This window comes from Ictalurus furcatus, chromosome 5 (genome assembly GCF_023375685.1).
Source record: "Ictalurus furcatus strain D&B chromosome 5, Billie_1.0, whole genome shotgun sequence".
NCBI classification, from domain to species: domain Eukaryota; kingdom Metazoa; phylum Chordata; class Actinopteri; order Siluriformes; family Ictaluridae; genus Ictalurus; species Ictalurus furcatus.
In genome coordinates this window covers 10,610,342-10,631,502 of record NC_071259.1, presented here as the reverse complement: position 1 = coordinate 10,631,502, position 21,161 = coordinate 10,610,342, and the positions used below count along the sequence as shown (strand labels likewise).

The window sequence follows — 21,161 nt, the reverse complement described above, 5'->3', positions numbered from 1 at the left end:
GTTTTCTGTTTCAAGCTCTCCAGTAATGAAGAATTTTGGCTGCAAATGGTCCAATTATGTAGTAAATGCCAAAGACATACACACACATGCTCCTGAGGCTGTGTATTGTGGAGTAGTAGTTGTACAGAATTAGAGTGGAAAAGTATATCAAGTGTTTTTCACATTCCTAGCTTTAGCTGGTACTGATTGTATCTAAACTGTCGTTTGGGCATGTGGTTTCCTCTCTGGTTCTTTGGTCACTTCCTGTCTGGCATGAAGTAGACAATATTGTATTGTAGTTCATTGCAACCAATTTACGGACACTCAAATGCTGTCAGAAATGCTCATTACATATTGTTTGCATGTTTTGAACAACAACAACAAAAAGTATTCAGCGTGGCACTGAAAATGTAGCACAATGGATAATTGTACAGTAGGGAAAATAAGTATTGGACGTGTCAGCATTTTTTCAGTAAATATATTTCCAGTGAGGCTATTCACATTAAATTTTCACCAGACATCAGTATTAATTCAAGAAATTTGGAAATATAAAGATTCACAAAATTAAATTCCATAAATAAAGTTGTATGTAATAAAGTGGAATGACACTGTCATGATCTCGCCGGCAGATGGTGCTGTGGCGACAACGTGCACGAGCGGCTTCAGAGCGCGCACATGCTTGAAGTGCACATGGACGCTAAAACTGTGTCAAGTGTTGCCAGCTGTCGGCAATTAAGAGAATGCTGACTGGTTATTTAAACCCCCTTGTGTTGCTGCGCACGTTGCGTGGCATTAAAGTAAAGTAGAGAAAGGACGGACAGAATGATGGTACCAGGTTGTGATGTTGCCATGCGCTGTCTTTTTTTTCCTGTTCCTTAGCTTATGCCTTGTTAAGAGTGTTTATGCTATGCCTAGTTGAGAGTGTTTTACGCCATGCCTTGGTTAAGAGTGTTTATGCATGTCATAGTTAAGAGTGGTTATGCCATGCCATAGTAAAGTGTTTATGCTTTGTCATAGTTAAGAGTGTTTCTGTCTTTGTTTAATGAGTATTCGTGCCTAAGTTAAAGGAGTGTTCTTGTTCTAGTTAAATGATTTATTCATGCTCTAGTTAAGTGAGGTGTTCATGCTCTAGTGAAATGATGTGTTCATGCCATAATTAGAGGAGTGTTTCATGCCTGAGTTAATTGAGTGTTTCATGTCAAGGTCTGGTTCTAAGTTTGTTGCTTCCCGCCTTATTTCTAGTTAAAGGAGAAATGTTTAACACACCCTGTTTAAGTTACCTGTTCTTTGCTTGAGTTCGAGTTTTATGTTTAGACCTTGTTTCCTGCCTCCTCGTGTGTTGACTTAAGTGGCAAATAAAGACTGTACTCCGCAGCTCCCAAGTGGTGAACATGCCCGAATCCGCAGCTTCGCGTCAGGTTCCAGTCGACGTGGTGGAGATGCATGTCTGAGGGCTGTGGGAGGGAGACTCAGTTACAGTGCCCCACCTGCAAGAAACTGGGTCTCCAAGAAGCGCTCTACTGTTCGAAGGAATGCTTCAAGAGCAGCTGGTGGGAGCATAAACGCCTACACCGGAAAGCCCGTGCAGAGATCCAGCCCAAGGTCAACCTGGTGACCTCTGGGCCCCCATCTGAGGTTAACCTGGCAACCTCAGAGACCCAGCTTGAGACCTACAGGGAGGTCTCAGCTCCGGAGCTCCAGCCCGAGGTCAACTTGGTGACCTCGGAGCTCCAGCCCAAGGTCAACTTGACGTCCTCGGAGCTCCAGCCAGAGACCCGCGGGGAAGCTGTCCCGCTGTCCTGTCCTGCCGAGGAAGCTGTCCTGCTAGGGACACTACTAGGAGATTCCTGAGAAAAATCTGCCATCCACCAGAATGTTGAAGATGAGACATGGATGGACCTTCCAGCAGGACAACGATCCGAAGCATACAGCAAAAGAAACTCTCAAATGGTTTCAGAGAAGAAAAAAAAACAAGGTGTTAGAATGGCCCAGTCAATCACCTGAGTTGAATCCAATTGAACAAGATTTAAAGACAATATGTTCAGAAGAATGGGCCAAAACCACACCTGAATACTGCGGCCAATTAATTTCTTCGTGAATCAAGAGTCTTGAAGCTGTCATTATAAACAAAGGCTTCTCCACAAAGTATCAAATAAATTTCAGTTAGCGTGTTCAATTCTTTTTTTTTCCTGTGTCATTCCACTTTATTACAAATAACTTTATTTATGGACTTTAATGTTTATACTAATAAACATTTTATTTTAATTCTTTATATTTCTGGATTTATTGAGTTAATACTGAAACCTGTTGAAAATTTCATGTGAATAGCCTCATTGGAAATGTATTTACTGAAACAAATGTTGACATGTCCAATACTTATTTCCCCCACTGTATATGTTTAAAGTAGTGAAAGACTATTTTGGTGCTGCCTTTTCTTTAGTAGAAGACAATTGGTTAAATATATTTTAATGCAGTTTTCATCTCAAGATTATTTAGGCTACACGTAGTGCTGGTAAGAACAGCACTACCAAATTTTAGATCTAGAATAACACACACACAGCCAAAAAAGTGGATTACTCATGTACAAAAACACAACTTTTCCCCTTCCTGAAACTTTCTCTACATGTCTTGGTGCAGCTCATTTGAAGACCCTTGTGACAAGGATAATCTATTTGATCTGGATAGGTCAATGCCTTTCTGACATGACTTAATCCTCTCTCTACTCCTGTCCTAAGACAGCAGATACATCAAGCTATACTGTTCAATCTCTACCAGTTCCTTAAACCAGAAAAAAGCTGTAAGGAATCCTAAACAATGAGGTCTGTACCAGATCTGTCACTGCGTAGGTGGGTCAAACTCTGTAGCAACAATAGAAACCCTAGAGGCTGTTTGACCTTCAGGTTAAGAAGGTTTTGATTGGTATATCAGCTTCTTAAATGGTGGAGCATGGTAAACCCTTGTAATTCCTAATAAAGGGATGCGTTCATGGCCTGAGGACAGGTAGTGGGATAGGCTGTGTTCTAGAAAGCCTTTACTTAAAACTCTTTTTTGTATTTTCTTTCTTTTAATGAGGTTTTTCCAGGGTAGCCAAACATCAAGATAAGACTGAAAGACACCATGTTGTTGAAATGTCTCAGTTTTTAAATGTATCCCAATAACAAAATAGAACAAATGTACTTTATTTCAAAATTGGTCAGGAACCAGATTATATCTGAATCATTTTTATTTACAAGTTAAATTTGTTTTAAGAATGTTGGCATGGACTAATGGCTTTTTTTCCTATATATTCTGTAGATTATTCTCAAGTATACACCACTGATAAGTTATCAATCACTACACATTCAAAGTGTGCAAAATATTATACAAGACTACAATGATTATACAAAAATCATTACAAAAAAGAAAGAAGTGTATTAATTAGTCTCTTTTTGCTCTTCTACCTTTTTATGGACTGTCTGCAAAATGTGTGTACAACCCCAATTCCGAAAAGTTGGGACAGTTTGGAAAATGCTATTAAAAACAAAGAGGAGTGATTTGTAAATATACTTTGACTTATATTTAAACAAAAAACATATAAAGACAAGGTATTTACCTAATCAGCTGCATATTTTTTTAAGATAAATGTTTATTTTGAAGTTGATGCGTGCAACTTGTTCCAAAAAAGTTGGGACAGGAGAAATTTAGGACTAAGAGCGATGTGACAAGTTGAAATAAGAATGTGATAGGAAACAGGTGAGGCAATCGTCTAATAATACTATATAAGGAGCCTCCAAAAAAGGCCTAGTCCTTCATGAGCAAGGATAGGTCGAGGCTCGCCAATCTGCCAACAGATGCGTCAGTGAATAATCCAACACTTTGAGAACAACATTCCCCAAAGACAAATTGGTAGGATTTTGGGCATTTCACCTTCTACAGTGCACAATATAATTAAAAGATTCAAGGAATCCAGTCAGATCTCAATGTTTAAAGGACAAGGCCAAAAACCATTTCTGAATGCATCTGATCTCCGATCCTTCAGACGTCACTATCTTTAAAAGCATCTGTAATGGATATCCTGACATGGGCTCAGGAATACTTTGATAAACCTGTGTCAGTCAACAGCATTCGCCAATGCATCCACAGCAAATTAAGGCTTTACTATACAAAGCAGAAGTCATACATCAACTCTGTCCAGAAACGCTGCCGACTTCTCTGGCTCGGTCTCATCTGAGACGGACAGTAGCATAGTGGAATTGTGTTTTGTGGTCCGATGAGTCAACATTAAAAAAAATAAAAAATTAAACAGCCGCCGTGTTCTCCAGGCCAAAGAGGAAAAGGACCATCCAAGCTGTTCTCAACATCAGGTCCAAAAGCCACCATATGAAAATTCCGCTTGATAAACTTAACCAACTGGTGTTTTCAATGCCCAAACGCTTAATAGGTTATTAAAAGAAAAGGTGATGTTACACAGCAGTAAACAGTTGACTGTCCCAACTTTTTTGGAGTGTGTTGCAGTCATCAGATTTGAAATAAGAGTATATTTTCAAAAATAAATCAAATTCACAAAGTAAAACATCAAATAATTTGTTAATAATGTGTTTTCTATATAGTACAGGGTGAATTGAATTTTCAAATGACATTTATTTTTTTTTTTTGCATTTTCCATTCTATCCCAGCTTTTTTGGAATTGGGGTTGTATTTCGGTTTGTGTGTGTTTGTGTGTGTGTGTGTTTTGCAGAGTGTGTGAGTTAAGTGGAAGGCATTTCAAAGCCTTCTTTGAGCTGCTGACAAGCACAGTAATCTATAGGGCAACTTTAGATCCTGGCTGTCAATCAACCTTAGGGAGTTGAAAGGTCATTACCTATAGTGGTACACCATGCAAATGGAGCCAGAGAAAGAGAAGCAAAGATGCCCCCCCGTAATAAATTACACCTGCACCAAACAAAATTCATTTGCTGAAATTTATCATTTCACAGTGGCTGAAATCTGCAGAGAAAGGTGATGTTTCATAAAAACAGTCTTTGCTATTATGATGGCTATCATCTAATAGTGATGAACTGTACATGATGCATACTGTACACCAGTGATTCTCAAGACCAGTTCTGAGTTCTGCTGAGTTTATTCTGTTACAAACACATGATTGAGCCCACAAACCCCAGTCACCAGGCTCTCTATGATTAGGATGGTTTTCAGGCAACAAAAAACTTTTCAGGGCTATGGGCTTCCAGGGCTGGAGCTGAGAATCACTGATGCACTATTGAAAATCCAGCACTAATCACACAACATGATGATGATAATAACCAGTAAACCGATTTATACCATGGTCCTGTTGAATTCTCAAATCTGTTTGGTCAGAAAGTGTTGATTAATTTTCCATAACAGCACGGCTCTAACAGGAGTCCCGGCTGTAATTTAAATGATAATTTCATTCATGAGATTCACAGGAACTTGTATGGCTCCACAATAATGCAAGGCTAATAATAACACAGATAGAAAACACAATAATCTAAGGCTAGGGTGTTTTTATTGAACAAAAAAATATATAATTGTTTATACAAGACTTGGAGACATTTATTTAAAATTTACGGATGTCGGGTGTCACTGCTTCACAACTGTCATTAAGTTTTCCACCACAGGAAAGTCTTCTTAGTTATATTACTTATATTATTTTGTAAGGTTACATATATGCTGACAAAATGCCATGAAAAAATATAAATGTAAATAATTGGTAGTTTGAGCAACCTGCCTCACACCTGGTGTTCTCAGCATAGTGTCAGGCAGCAGAGACGGCAACAGTTGTGGTGAATGCTTTTATTAAAAATAAAGACTGGCACATGCAAACAAATCTAAATCACAATCTTAATCATGGAATCCGAAGTCAGGCAGTAGGTCAAGCGATGTACAAACAGGTATCCAAAGGCTAAGACGATAATCGTGAAACGTGGTAACAAACAAGGCAGAAATAACAAACATGAAACAAAGGCTTTGTATGAGGAACAGAGCTGAATGAATAGCTGAAAAGCATTACAAAAGTTATATTATTTATTTACACATTATTTATGTATGTTAGCAGTTATGTGGCGAAAAAAGTGTTCCTCATTTGAAAGCAATCAGATCAATTTTATTCTAATACTTTTATTCCAGTTTATCTCTGACTAAGATTTCCATCTTTTCAACATGCCAAAACTGAACGGGACAACCCTATGTCCCAACATTTTAGGTAAAAATTCCATTAGACTCAACCCTAATGTTTTTCCCAGCTTACACTGTATTTGAATTAGCAGTGGATTTTCTTCAGAAAAAGCTTAAAGTCATCAAAGCATGAGAGGGCCAAAATTAAATCAGATTTCTGCCTTGACAAGACTGAGATTCTGAGGGGAATCTAAAATTGCCATATGAACTGACCAACGTAGTTTTCCCCCACAATTTGGGAATGCATTGCAAAAAACAGACAAATAACAGTTAAAACAAGACACAGCTTAAAAAGCGGAATGTCTGGGTAAAAACCAGTTGGGTGGCAACCATATCTCTGTCAGTGTTAGCATGAGCAGCAGGTGCATGAATTTACTTTATAAAGAGCAGGTGTACTGCAAATGGAGCTGTTTATTGTGCATGAGTCTGTGTGTGTGTGTGTGTGTGTGTGTGTGTGTGTGTGTGTGTGTGTGCCTGCATACATGACTCACATTAATTATTGATATAGGCAGACAGACAGATTGAACATTTGCCGGCAGCATGTGTTATGAGATCTAGAGCACAGTGACCGCTGACAGAACAGCAGAAAGCGAGATGCTAAGAGACAAGAGACTGTAGCGGATAGAGAAGGAGAGAGAGTGAGAAAAATAGAGCTGCACCTGTAGCTGTGCCTTGAACAATCAAAGTGCATAGCAGCATCAGTGTGAGAGAAAGAGGGAGAGACAGGAAGGGTCTTGTGATTCTTAGAGACAGAGATGAAAATTCAAGAATGCAGATAGGAAACTAAAAGAAGATGATGTGGAATAGAGCCTGAAGAGTAGACCCACAGCATTTGTCAATAGTTACACAGGGATAGAAGGTGAGGGTGAAACAGAAATTGGGACAGGAAAACAGGGTGCTGGTGTTTAAAGATGATGAGCAGGCAAGCTTGTTTCTATCGTGTTCCTCCTCAGGAGCTTCATAGGAGAAACCAACAGACAGATCCACCCAAAAGCAAAGCCTTACACAGTGTCATTGACATGAAGGTAAGAGCATAAGCACTAACATTCTTGGATGGATATTTTCAGAGATGTTTGAATTAGTAGCTATTAATTATTACTGTTGATGTTAAAACAATTGAGGCTCAGTTGGAACATTATACTATATAATGTTTTAATAATGTCACTAAAAATAAAAGAAAACTTCCCCGTTTTGATTATTACAAATGACAATATCAAGTTAAGGCTAGTTCTGAGACGTATAGGATTCATAGAGGTATCAGAAATGGCTCAGGTTTCCACCCCAGGAGAAAAAAACGGTCTGTAGATCATTGGTTGTTCTCAAGATGCTGGTAACAAAAATTGTAGACTGCCATGAACAGCTGACACAGATGCATGCAAAGTGCTGGAGTCTGGCTTTCTTATACTTCATGACAGCTGCCATTCTCCTATAAAAAACATACACTGTATAGAACTGTATATAAATTAATGATAAATTCATAACTATATTTATGCTCACTATAATAAGTTTCTTTCTGAAGATCTTAAAGAACAGTTTAGTTACCACACAAGTTTCTTACTGTCCAAGGACTGGATATTAATTGTCCAATCCTATCCTTAAACTTCAAAACCAAACTACTAGCTAACACAATTTACCAAAAACTGGTAAATGATCAGAGGATAGTTTGAAGTCTGTCCATATGGTACTGCTTGCTAGTGAAGGCCAATGGCAGGAAGAGCTCATGTTGCTCTGCTTAAAGAGAGCACACTTATTCAATTTGTTTCAAATGTCACATATGGAAGCTTTCACTCTGTGTGCTGACTTTGAAGTCAGTGCTGAGCTGTGAAAAAAGGTTACCCATTTCACACACTAACACCCGTACCCACACATATACTTTCACACATATCTGAGGCTAATGTTAGATGCCTGGACCTCAGGTACATTGTATCTTTTTTAAACAGTTTCTGTCTGTGCTTGTTAAACACATGTAAACAGCAAAATCATGCAAACGAGTCAGGACACACAGGGCTGTATAAAAGAATGGTTTCTATGGTGATGCCTCAGTAGAGCTTGTGTTATGTTCGGTCTTATGTGTTTGTTTTTTGAAACTACACTCAGATGATCTGTATATCTATAGATATGAAATGCAGTGACTTTAAAGGGTCTCACTGGTCACGAATGGGTGCATCTGTAGCAATGACATTTCTATGACTACTTAACTAGTAATGAGTGTTCTTGGCAGATGGATGTTTGAATTTTTTTTCCTTTTGAGCAAAACCAATGAACATTGTAGTTTAACATCTAAAAATGCTCAACACTTAAGGCATCTATAAAGGTCTTATATTCATGAAAATCTACATTTCTTAGCTTTTGAGTATTGTTATTAATTAGTGCACTCATTATACTCTATGCAAATGTCTTATGCGCTAGGGCGGATTAAATTTAGGCATCAGTTATATAGGCACATTCACATTGGTGTATTTTTGCTATAATGGATGACTTTATGTTTTCTAAAATAGATTATTGTTTCTTCTAAAAATTGCCTGCTATTGGATCTTAGTAGGAACACTCATCATTTTTACTAAGTACCTGAATGTTATTATCACTTACAATTAGATATTACTTTTCCTATGTTAGTCTGTTCAACTGTGGAGTTAGAACTGAAAATGTGTAAGAATTTGCACAAGACAACTTATGAGAAGTCAGAGGAAATCCAGCAACAGTGATCTCACTTGTTTATGTTCCAACAAATTCTGTAAGAAATCAGGCTTGCTGAACATACAAGTTCCTGAGAGTAGAAACTGGACTAGGTGTGGATCATAGGCTGAAGGCAAGCTTATGGAATATATTGATATGCTGATGCAAAACAATCATGTGACTAAAAAATTACAAATTCACAAATAACCATAAAATTTTGAAAACAGATCATTTCTGTAGATCTGTCAGTGATATTTACCTTGATATACATATGTGTCGGTGTATATGTGGTAGCCCGGGAAAACCCTTCATATATATATATTTTTTTTTTTTTTCACTTTTCTACTACAGACTTTTATGAAGATTACATACCTGAACTGAAATGTGTTTCTCTTTTGCACATATCTCAATCACAAGTGAAGGTATAGAGTTTTAAAGGAAGAAATTTCCAGAAGTTTCCATTTAGGAGTGCATGAGCATGTTGAAATATTGACAGCCAGTGTCTGATTACAACCTGAATTGATTATACATATGTAGCTATCCAACATGATCAAAGCCTGACATTCACTCTGTAAGGAAACACACTTAACTAACAAGGCTTTGAGTGAAATATATTTTTGGTTTCCTTTTATGAATTTGAGGTATTAAAGTATGTTATGGGCAGAAAAAATGTTTTTGCCAAAGCCAATTTTTTTTTTCCTTCAATAGACATGTGACTGGTTTTCCTAGGCTGCCACACATACAGTATGTCTTAAACCTGTGTCTATTGAAATAATTGTCACCTGACCTGAGACACATTTCAAATGTTGGCTTATGAACTGTGTCAGACAATGAGTAGTATGAGCTGCTCTATAGAACAGCTATAGATAGGGCTGCACAATTAATCGAATATCGATCGTGTGTTACGCCACCGCCGGCAGATGGCACTGCGGCGCGGTTGCTATGCGGCTCACGTGACTTTATTTTTATTCGCTTCCTGCCCGAGTTCTAGTTTCTGTTTGAGGATGTCCTTGATTTAACCCAGGTGTCTTTGGTTTAGATTAATCATGTTAGTTATTTAAACGCCTCATGTCGCTGCACACGTGGTGCGGCATTAACCTGAACTAAACGGAATCTACCCACGCGAATCGGGACTGGACTAAGAGAGACAAAGGTAAAGAGTTGCAGCAAAGCAACACCAAGCCAAGCAAGTTGTGTGTTTATGCCATGCCATAGTTGAATGTTCATGTCATGCCATAGTTGAGTGTTCATGCCATGCCATAGTTGAGTATCCATGCCATGCCATAGTTGAGTGTTTATGCCATGCCATAGTTGAATGTTCATGCCATGCCATAGTTGAGTATGCATGCCATGCCATAGTTGAGTGTTTATGTCATGCCATAGTTAAGTGTTCATGCCATGCCTCAGTTAAGAGTGTTCATGCCATGCCATAGTTGAGTATCCATGCCATGCCATAGTTGAGTGTTTATGCCATGCCATAGTTGAATGTTCATGCCATGCCATAGTTGAGTGTTTATGCCATGCCATAGTTGAGTGTTCATGTCATGCCATAGTTAAGTGTTCATGCCATGCCTCAGTTAAGAGTGTTCATGCCATGCCTAAGTTAGATGAGGGTTTCCTACCTTAATTTAAGGAACGTTCATGTCTTAGTTGAAGGAGGGTTCATGTCTTAGATTAAAGAACGTTCATGTATTAGTTTAAGGAGTGTTCAGGCCTTAGTTCAATTAGTGTTTCCGTTCCATGTCCTCTGTTTGAGTATCAAATAAAGGCTTCCCTCCTGCGCTTACTTCCTGTCCCAGTCTCGTTACGTAACATTGCGATTACGATTTTGACTGTGCATGATTAAATGAACATGATCGACTGCGATATTACCGTTTAAAGTTCGTCCTCCACTAATAGAAAACTCCACTGCAGATCAAATCAAGCGCTTCCTACACTTACAGCCAATCACCATAGAGCAGCGCAGAGATGGCGTCAATTTGTAATGCCCAAACCCCGAAACAGATTTAGCATTTTAGCGCTCCAGCTGCCAACTTCGATTCGGGCTCCAGCGCTTTGCGTGAGGAGAAATCATTAACATTTAACATGATGCTAAATGGCACTACAGAGTATGTCGGCAACATTAAATGTCATCATGCCGAACGGGAAAAAACTTTGCAGATAAACTCAGGGCTCTACAGTGCGACCATTTCACTCACATTTGTGACTGAAAAGTATTTTGTGCGACTGTGAATAAATATTTATTCGCACCAGTGCGAGTGACCTGTTCGGAGTTGTATAATACAATCGGAATAAAAACTACAGGAAGTCCAAAATGCATCTACACCGTGCAACAGTTACTTTCACACTGCTTTTCATCTCCTCAATCAACCAAACAAGTGTGGAAATACTGCAGAGAAGCCATTATGATGACAAGTAACTCTGTACATCATCTGCTTCAAATTCCCTATCTCACAAACCGTCATCTTTTATTGATCCCGCAAAATGACCTGAACTTGCACCTGCTCGTGTAGACACAGCGGCTTCGCGTGGAGTAAATTAATAATAATGCTAACGCTACAAGGTGGGGTTTAATTCAGACTTATTTATTAAAAAATTCCTCACCAATCATAAGCAAGAGTAGCAACTGTTCCGTCTGTAAACATACAGTACACTGTCTCCTTCACCAACTCTAATTCACTTCATTTAAACTCACGGTTGCCAGATATCACTAGAAAAGTCAACTCCAGTTTCCATGTTTTGATTTAATCCCCCAAAACACAATATTATAAGCAGACATGGATACTGTACTGGGGGAACTGATCTAAAACTGATAAACAAACAAAAATAAAACTACTAAAATGTAAAGACAGAAAATGTGCTTAGTTATAAATAAATCATTTAATATAAAAAATAGATATGATAATAACCATTAAATATAAATAAAATGAGAAATGAAATAATGTTTAATTACTATGGGTTGCATTTAATATCAATTTGACATTAAGCTTAGTAAGCTATTTCCTTAGAAAGCTATTAGCCTTTTTCCTAATATGGATCATTTTTGTGTTAGCCTACTTTTAATTAGGACTCTATTGTTTTAAAGATATTTAAAAATAAATATTTTATGCTTGTTTATCAATTAACCAACAGTATTTCTCATTGCTATTATTTTAACTCAATTAACAGTGACCATGAGCAGAGAGCTTACATTTAACTGTTTATGACAGACCTCCTGATTAAAGTTTAAACAAAAAAAGAGATTGGTATCTGGATCGGTATCGGCTGTAAAAATCCTGTTCGGAGCATCCCTAATGAACACCATTAAACTAAAGTGCTTTGCATCTGACGGGTAAATGAACTCACTCAATCACATCCTAAATGAGATTATTCAGATATATACACAGTATACACAGAGCAGTTCGAGAACTGGCTCTAGTCCAGAACCATGACAGTGCAAAAAATGTCTAATAGTGTAGCTTTAAATATATTTAAGAGGAGCAGACTTCAAAGACTGAACATCGAGGTTTATTGTATTTTTTTACAAGGTGGAACATGTTAACAGTGTTTTTTTTGCATATACAGTGTGTAAAATTAACTGAAAATATAAAATTTAGTTTATCAGAAGGTAAATTAATTTGTCATGGCTCACACTATGTTCCTAAATTCTGTCATAATTGACAAGCTAAGTTTTCTCATGCCTACTTGTGTGTTATACTGTGGCATGAGAAAACTTAATAAATGTGAAAGTGCAATAAAAATATGTTGTCACTAAAATCGATTAATAATCGTGATAAATAATCGAGATCTCAATATTGATCAAAATAATCGGGATTATCATTTTGGCTATAATCGTGCAGCCATAGCTATAGAGCTGCATCACTTGCCACACTGTGACTTGACATTAAACTGGACCTGCCAGAATTTTTTATTTGCGTTGGAACATTTCTCTTTGTGAACAGTTGGTCAGTTTATACGTTTGTTTGTTTTTGCATATTATGTGTGTCTATAAGTGTGCTGAAATATGTGTATTTTGTAATTTGTTCCAGAGCACATCACATCCTTTCTGTTTTGACCCTGATGTTATTTGGCAGGTATAGTACACATATGCTAATTATCAAACCCTTCCATCTCTTCTACATAAGAACTCTTGTTAAACCCTTTTTTAATATACAGACTGCCACTCTTATCGCATTGTTGCTTTGTGTCTTCATGAAAAATGGAAAATATTTGTGCTTTATTCTTTACTACCATTATCTCAAGGTCTACATGCCTTTACCTTTTCAATATTGAAAGAATAGACCTGAGATGCATCAAGTATGATGATTAATATCAGCTATGAGAAAATGAGTATTATGAATATGAAAATGCTGTATTGCCTAGTGCTCATGAGCCACTCACTAGGAAACTCATTTTCACTAGGAAAAAATTCAAGTGAGAATTAACATTTTTCAGATGTTCATGTTATGTTTTCATTACTTATTCTCCATTCTTAAGATTTTTCCACTTCATTATTTATTCATTTATTTATTATTATTATTATTTTTGCATTTCAGATTTGAACTGTACATTGTATATACACTCACTGGTCACTGTACTAGGAATACATACAGAGCTGCACATTTTCATAAATATCCAATCAGCCAATCATGTAAAATCAGCATAAAATCATGCAGATACATGTCAAGAGCTTTAGTTAGATATTTATGTTTATATGAAACATCAGACAAAATGTGATCTCAGTGAATTGTCCAAGGCATGGTTGGTGGTGTCATAATGGCTGGTTTGAGTATTTGAGAAACTGCTGATTGCCTAGGTTTTTCATGCACAACAGTCTCTAGAGTTTACACAGAAGGGTGCAAAAAACACAAAACATTCAGTGAGAGTAAGTTAAGTTCTGCCGGTAGAAATGCCTCGTTGATGAGAGGGCAGAGAGAATGGCCAGAATAGTTCAAGCTTATAGGAAGTCGACAGTAATTCCAATAATCTCTCTATACAGCCATGATGAGCGTAGAAGCATCTCAGAATGCGCAACATGATGAACCTTGAGGCAGGTGGGCCTTAACAGCAGAAGACTACATTGAGTTCTACATCTATCAACTAAGAATAGGAATCATGCTACAGTAGGCAAAGACTCGACTGCACAAACTGGGCAGTTGAAGGCTGGCAAAATGTCACCTGGTCTGCTGAATCTGCAGATGGTAGGGTCAGAATTTGGCATAAACATCATGAATCCATGGACCCAACCTGCCTTGTCTCAACAATTCAGGCTGGTGGTGGTGGTGTAGTAGTGTGGGGAATACTTTCTTGGAACACATTGTGCTCCTTAAATCCAGCCAAACATCATTTGAATGCAACAACTTACCTGAGTTTTGTTGTTGAGCACTTGCATCTGTTTATGGCAAAATATTTATCCATCTTATAATGGCTACTTCCAGAATAATAATGCACCATCTCACAAAGCACAAGTCATCTCAGACTGGTTCCATGAACATGATAATGAGTTCATTGTACTTCAATGGCCTCCCCAGCCACCTGATCCGAAGCCAATAGCCTTTAGGATGTGGTAGAAGGAGTGGTTCAGCATGAATGTGCAGCTGACAAATCTGCAGTAATTGTGCAGCAAAATGTGATCAAGTTAACATGGACCAAAATCTTAAAGGAATGTTTCCAACACCTTGTGGAATCCATGGCACAAAGAATTGAGGCTGGTCTGAGAGAAAATGGGGATTCTACTCAGTATTAATTTGCTGTTTCTAATAAAGTGGCCAGTGAGTGTATGTGCGTTGGTATTTTTCTAAAAGAATAGTTGGTTGTTCTGCTTCAATGGTCCTGAATTTAGTACCTTTTTGCATAGAAATAATCTGGTCAGAAGAGCAAGTTCACTGTGTGTTAGTGGTTAAAACTTGCGGTAGCTCTCTTTTTAGGTCTCTCTGTCTATTTTTTCTCTGTGTCTATTTTCACTTTTTGGCAAATTTTCATTGAAGTGTTATAGTTTCCTTTTCTATACATTATGCATTGAGTGCCAGTCTAAAAGTCATGGATACATCAGTAACTGTAGTGATTTTGAGACATTACTAATGACAGATAGCTTCATATATAAAGTGTAGGAAACCCCATTCAGATGATAGAGTATGAAGGCTAGTGACCTGGAAAAAAAGTTTTTTTTTCTTCTTCCATCTGGATCTGCAGTGTCGCATATGAAGCTCAGTAGTAATCCCATCTTCTTCATAGCTCCATGTCTCCATGGCTAATTTAAACTGACCTCTGTAAGTACTAGAGTGGCTGTGGCTCAGGTGGTAGAGTGGATTGTCCACTAGGGTTCGCAGGGTATCGTAGTGTTGGCGGTTCAATTCCTGGCCCACATGACACCACATACTGAAGTGTCCTTGGGCAAGACACTGAACACCAAGTTGCCACTCAAAACTATTCATACTTTAAGTATGATTAAGTAAAGTTTAAGATACTTTAAGTGGTTTCAAACAACATTTAAGTCTTTGGTTCCTACAGTTGTGTGGCTGATGTACGTTTCACACATATCCCATGTAGGACACTAAAATTTCCACACTGGAGCGGAACATCCGTGAACTGGAAGATGAGATCCAGATGCTGAAGACCAACAGTCTCCTGAACACGGACAACAGAGATGAGATGCTCAAGCAAACTGACATTTACAAGAACCACTCCAAATTCATGAAGAGCAAGGTTAGAGTTTATCCCTCACCCAAGACAAAGATCAATCAAGTCACTTTCCTTATTTTCCCTGGAATTGACTGAAAGTGCGGTTTGGTGGATGTAGGCTTGGGTAAATATAAGCTAATGAATTAAAGAAGGATTGGACTGATACAAGCAGAGATGTACAAAGTTATAAACGAAATACAATGATATGAATAAATAGATACTAAAAGAAATAAATATTGATTTGATGGAGCGATAGGGTAATAAAGATTGGATATGATTGTAAATAAATTGGTTTCAGTTTGGGAACTTGGAATTCTGACCCCCCCCCCCCCCCCAAATAAATAAATAAATAAATAAATAAATAATAGGTGTGATTGTGTGTATGTGGGGTGCCCTGGTGTCCCATCCAGGGTGTATCTTGCCTCATGCCAATTGTTTCCAGCATAGGCTCCAGATCAACCTTTACCTTACTGAAGATGATTGAAGGACACTTGTATGTGCTTTGATCATATTGACAGTAAGCTCTATGGTTCAGTATATTCACTTGTTATATAGAAACTAATAATTCAGTGTATAAATGACTAAAGCTCCATGGTTTGTCTCAGGGATGAACACACAGATGGAGTTTGCAGTACCAGTGTTGGCTTACACCAACAGTATCAGATGACTGAACTTCTTCTGTGGTGACCTTTGAGACTTGAGAATCAGCCCTTCTAGAATGAAAGATTAAATTACTCTAGCCTCAAAGTGTTTATGATTTATTTATAAAGCACTAGGGTTTCCCAAATTGTCATAATACCTTTAATGGTTTTTATTAGGACATTTTTATTCTAATTAAATTTGATCTTGCTGCTTTTTTTTTTGCTGCTTTTGTCATGATCTTTGATCTGAGAAGATGTCTCTTGCAATGAAACTTTAGATCTGATGGAAGAAAGGAAAAAACACTGAAAATTTCTCATTGTCATTATCTTTACTCTGCTTTTTTATTCTTGCAAAACCAGTGCATGCACTGAGAAGTTCTTATACACCTTTAGAGACTTTTTGTCTTTCTTTCTGTGTTTCATACTTCCTTACAATCTCATTCATGCATACCCATCACTCTCAATCATACTTGACACTCATTCATCTGTCCTATAAACCAGGGGTCCACTGCTTTCAGCACTTGGGGCCAAGGCACTGATGAATTGTAGGAATCAAAGGTTCAATAACGGATAAGGGTGGCAGGTTGAGTTTGAGTTCCTGTGACCCCGATTATCTCTCTATGGCCTCTATGTGTCTGTTCACAATGGTCTTTTGATGAGGACCAACTTGGAGTGCCATAATTTTTCACATGCTATCAAACAGATTTCTGACCTCAATGTGAAATGCACACTCTTGGCATGAGAAAGAAAAACTTGTGTGGAAGATGTGAGCAGAACATCTTGTTTGTGTTTTCCTAACTCTCTCATTTCATGAGGAAAGAGTTTGTTTCAGCAAAATAGAAGAATTGGTGTGTGGCAAGTCTATCTCATAGGCTGCAGAATTGGGGGGGGGGGGGGGGGGGCTGGGGGGCTGGGGGGGCAATGGCACTAGTAGATACTTATTATTTTTCCTGTAGCATATAAGCATACCTTGACATGACAATATAGTTCTCAATATAGTTTTTATAATTCAAGCCGTTCAAGCACCTTGTACAAATCCTGATTTTAGTAATTACACACAGCGGTTAGCATAACGTTAGCTTGCTCACTAGCAAACACAGCTAATTTTATTATTTACACACAGTGGTTAGTGTAAGTTTAGCTCGCTTGGTAGCAAAGTGGAAATCTTTAAAGATTAACATAACGAATTTAGGTTAAAGGAAGTGTCACTAACCATTGTGTATTCTGCAGAAGCAATGGGATGTGTCGTTTTAGCAAAAATAGTGTTAACTACCACACTACTGTTTAAAAAATACAGTGGCATCGGTAGTATTTTTAGTATTTAGTATCCCAATACTACCGTAGTACCGGTATACCGTGCAACCCTAATAGACATATTATTTTTATTACTGTTATTTTTAATAATCGTGCAACCCTTATTGTAAACTCTTGCCAAGTTATGTATTTAGAGTTTGTCTTCTTTGTGTTTTTAGGATAGGTTTAAGTCACCTGTCTGTCTGGCAACTCAACAAGTGACTACTTGCTCACACAACCAAACGTACCTGCTCCCTCAGCAACAGAAGATTTCAGACCAAATGAAAGTACTCTCTCTCGCTCTCTCTCTCTCTCTCTCTCTCTCTCTCCCTCTGCTTAGCTTTTTACTACACAATGGGAGAAATAAGTATTGAATGCATCAACATTTTTTTCAGTAAATATATTTCCAATGATGTTATTCACATGAAATTTTCACCAGACATTAGTATTAACTCAAGAAATCTGCAAATATAAAGAATTCACAACGTTAAAGTCCATAAATAAAGTTATGTGTAATAAAGTGGAATGACACAGGAAGAAGTATTGAACACACTAAGAAAAAGCAGTTCTCCAAGGCAAGGTAAGGCAAGGAACCAGCTGAAATCCTTAAGTAGTTAGAAAGTAATTATACCGCCTATCTGTGCAAATTAATATCAGTGGGGTTAGTAAATTGATGGTCTATAAAAAGGCTTTTCATTACCAAGGTGTCACATAAGAAACATCTCATGAGGGGTAAAAGCAAAGAGCTCTCCCAAGACCTTCACAACCTTACTGTTGCGAAACATATGGAATCAGATACAGACGTATTTCAAAACTTCTGAATCTTCCAGTAAGCACCATTGGGGCCATTTTCCGCAAGTGGAAGCAACATCACTCCGGCCACGCACAGGAGCTCCTCGCAAGATTTCTGACCAGGGAGTGAGAAGAATAGTCAGAAGAGTAGCCCAAGAGCCAAGGACCAATGAGAAAGAGCTCCAGAAACACTTGGAGGCAGCAGGTACCATTGTCACAGAGAAAACAATAGGCAGTGCACACTATTGCCATGGCCTCTATGCACGCTCACCCCACAAGACTCAATTACTAAAGGAAAGGCATGTCAAAGCTTATTTAAAGTATGCTACAATTCATTTGGACAAGCCTATGAAATACAGGGAGAGTGTAGTCTGGTCAGACGAGAGCAAAATGTAACTTTTTCCATCCATCTTCAACCGCTTACTCCTTTTCAGGGTCGCGGGGGAACCTGGAGCCTATCCCAGGAAGCTTCGGGCACAAGGCAGGGTACACCCTGGACAGGGTGTCAGTCCATCGCAGGGCACAATCACATACACACTTACACACCCATTCATACACTACGGACACTTTAGACACGCCAATCAGCTTACCATGCATGTCTCTGGACTGGGGGAGAAAACCAGAGCACCCAGAGGAAACCCCCACAGCACCGGGAGAACATGCAAACTCCACACACACACACACACACACAGCCCCGGTGGGAATCAAACCCCGGATCTTGGAGGCGTGAGGCGAACGTGCTAACCACTAAGCCACCATACGTCCCAAAATGTACCTTTTTGGCTGTCATAATACACACCATGTTTGGAGAAGAAATGGCACTGCACATCACCTTAAAACACTACCAACAATGAAATTTGGAGGTAGAAGCATCATGGTGTGGGGCTGTTTTTCATCGCATGGTACTGGCAGACTTCATATAATTGAAAGAATGATGAATGGATCCCTTTACCAGGAGATTCTTGAGAAAAATCTGCTGCCATCTACCAGAATGTTGAAGATGAGATGTGGATGGACCTTCCAGCAGGACAATGATTCAAAGCATACAGCAAAGGAAACTCTCAATTGGTTTCATTGAAAAAAAAAAATCAAGTCAATCACCTGACTTGAATCAAGTTGAACAAGGTTTAAAGACAATATGTTTAGAAGAATGGGCCAAAATCACACTTGAATACTGCGGCCAATTAATTTCTTCATACAGGAAGCATCCTGAAGCTGTCATTACAAACAAAGGCTTCTCCACTAAGTATTAAATAAATTTCATTTAGTGTGTTCAATACATTTTTCCTGTGTCATTTCTCTTTATTACACATAAGTTCATTTATGGACTTCAATGTTTGGATTTCTTTATATGTGTGGATTTCTTGAGTTAATACCAAATTCTGGTGAAAATGTCATGTGAATAGCCTCATTGGAAAAATATATACTGAAAAAAATGTTGACGCATTCAATACTTATTTCCCCCACTGTGTCCTTTTCCACATTCACAGCAAGTTTTTGCAGTGATTCTTGAAAGTTTGTGAATTAGAATTTTCTATGTGTCTGCATAAATATGACCAAAAACATCATCAGATTTTTTCAAAAGTCCTAAAAGTAGACAAAGAGAAACCACTTAAATAAATGAGACAAAAATATTATACTTGGTCATTTATTTATTAAGGCAAAATGAACCAGTATTACATATCTGTGAGTGGCAAAGTATGTAAACCCTTGCTTTCAGTACCACCATATTTCTTCCTTGTTCCTTCTAGATGAATAAACATGACTTGTATGCCAGTGTGTGCATCACTGGTGTTCCAGTGATATGACCATCAATTTACACCAAAATTAAGTTAAATAATATTTTGGCAGTAGAGGGAGTTGGCAATTTGGCAAGCTTGTTGACCTAACAGAGTGGAGCAAAGAAAGTGTGGAAATAGGAAAACTAGATTTGAGTTTATTGTGCCTTTGTATGTTGTTTTTAACACATTTGAATGATGGATATTAGCCAAATATTTGACTATAACAATGGCTATGTGTTTTGGTGGCTTCTTTGTGCATTATGTGTTCTTGGGTTTTTATAGGAAATCTAATTGTAATACACAAATTTCATTTTAGCACTGACTCTGTACTATTTAATACTAGCTTTTATTTATTTTCCTAGCGTTGCAATATTGTAATTTGTCATGAATTACTTGTACATTGTTTTGCATGGATCTTTAAGTGTCCCTTCTTCATTGCTTTCCCCCTTTTGAAAATCTTTTTCTCAGATTGATCAGCTGAAGCAGGACTTATCAAAAAAAGAGTCAGAGATATTGGCCCTGCAGACTCAACTGGATACTTTGACCAATCAGAATTCAGACTGTAAGCAGCACATTGAGGTCCTGAAGGAGTCCCTTACAGCAAAGGAGCAAAGAGCAAATATCATGCAGACAGAGGTTAGTGAGTGTGTGAATGTGTGCGAATACTTAAGTAAAAAAAAGGAATCCATATTACTGCATCAAGTAAAGGATAAATGCAGATGAATCTAGACAAATATGTTCTTTAAAGTAAATTTGATTACATTATATGTTTCTAATGCGTGTTTTATGATGTCTTGCCTCAAATTCTTATTTTTTCATTAAAAAAATTTAATATAGGAAGGTGAGAGCATGAGGGAGTTTCAACCTTAACTTTTAAAAATAATTCATTAGATCTACTTAAAAATTAGGTAACATTTTGCATTGATGTCACCATAATTGTGTTATTGTCAGACTAACAATAGATTATGTACTAAATCTGTGATTTTCCTCAACCGTAGAAAGGTAAATTAGGTTGAACCAAATCAATATTTAAGAGTAAAATGATACGAAAGCACCATCAGGATTCAAATCTTGGTTTGCCACTCAAATGTGTTACCAATACACCACTCAAGAGCTATTACTAAAAGGATTTGTTTTTACTCAATCATGACTAAGCAGATTGTTAGCT

General features: G+C 37.8%; 1 protein-coding gene across 1 annotated transcript in view; it reads left to right on the top strand.

Annotated features, from left to right (window-relative positions):
* LOC128607637 (ERC protein 2-like) overlaps window positions 1-20,716 on the top strand; it is a 30,309-nt gene extending 9,593 nt beyond the window's left edge. The window contains exons 2-4 of the mRNA XM_053624665.1: window positions 12,855-12,899; window positions 15,355-15,510; window positions 20,462-20,716. Of these exons, the coding sequence (XP_053480640.1) occupies window positions 12,855-12,899; window positions 15,355-15,510; window positions 20,462-20,716 (456 nt within the window). The remainder of the gene's footprint in view (window positions 1-12,854; window positions 12,900-15,354; window positions 15,511-20,461) is intronic.
* Window positions 20,717-21,161: the final 445 nt, after the last annotated feature.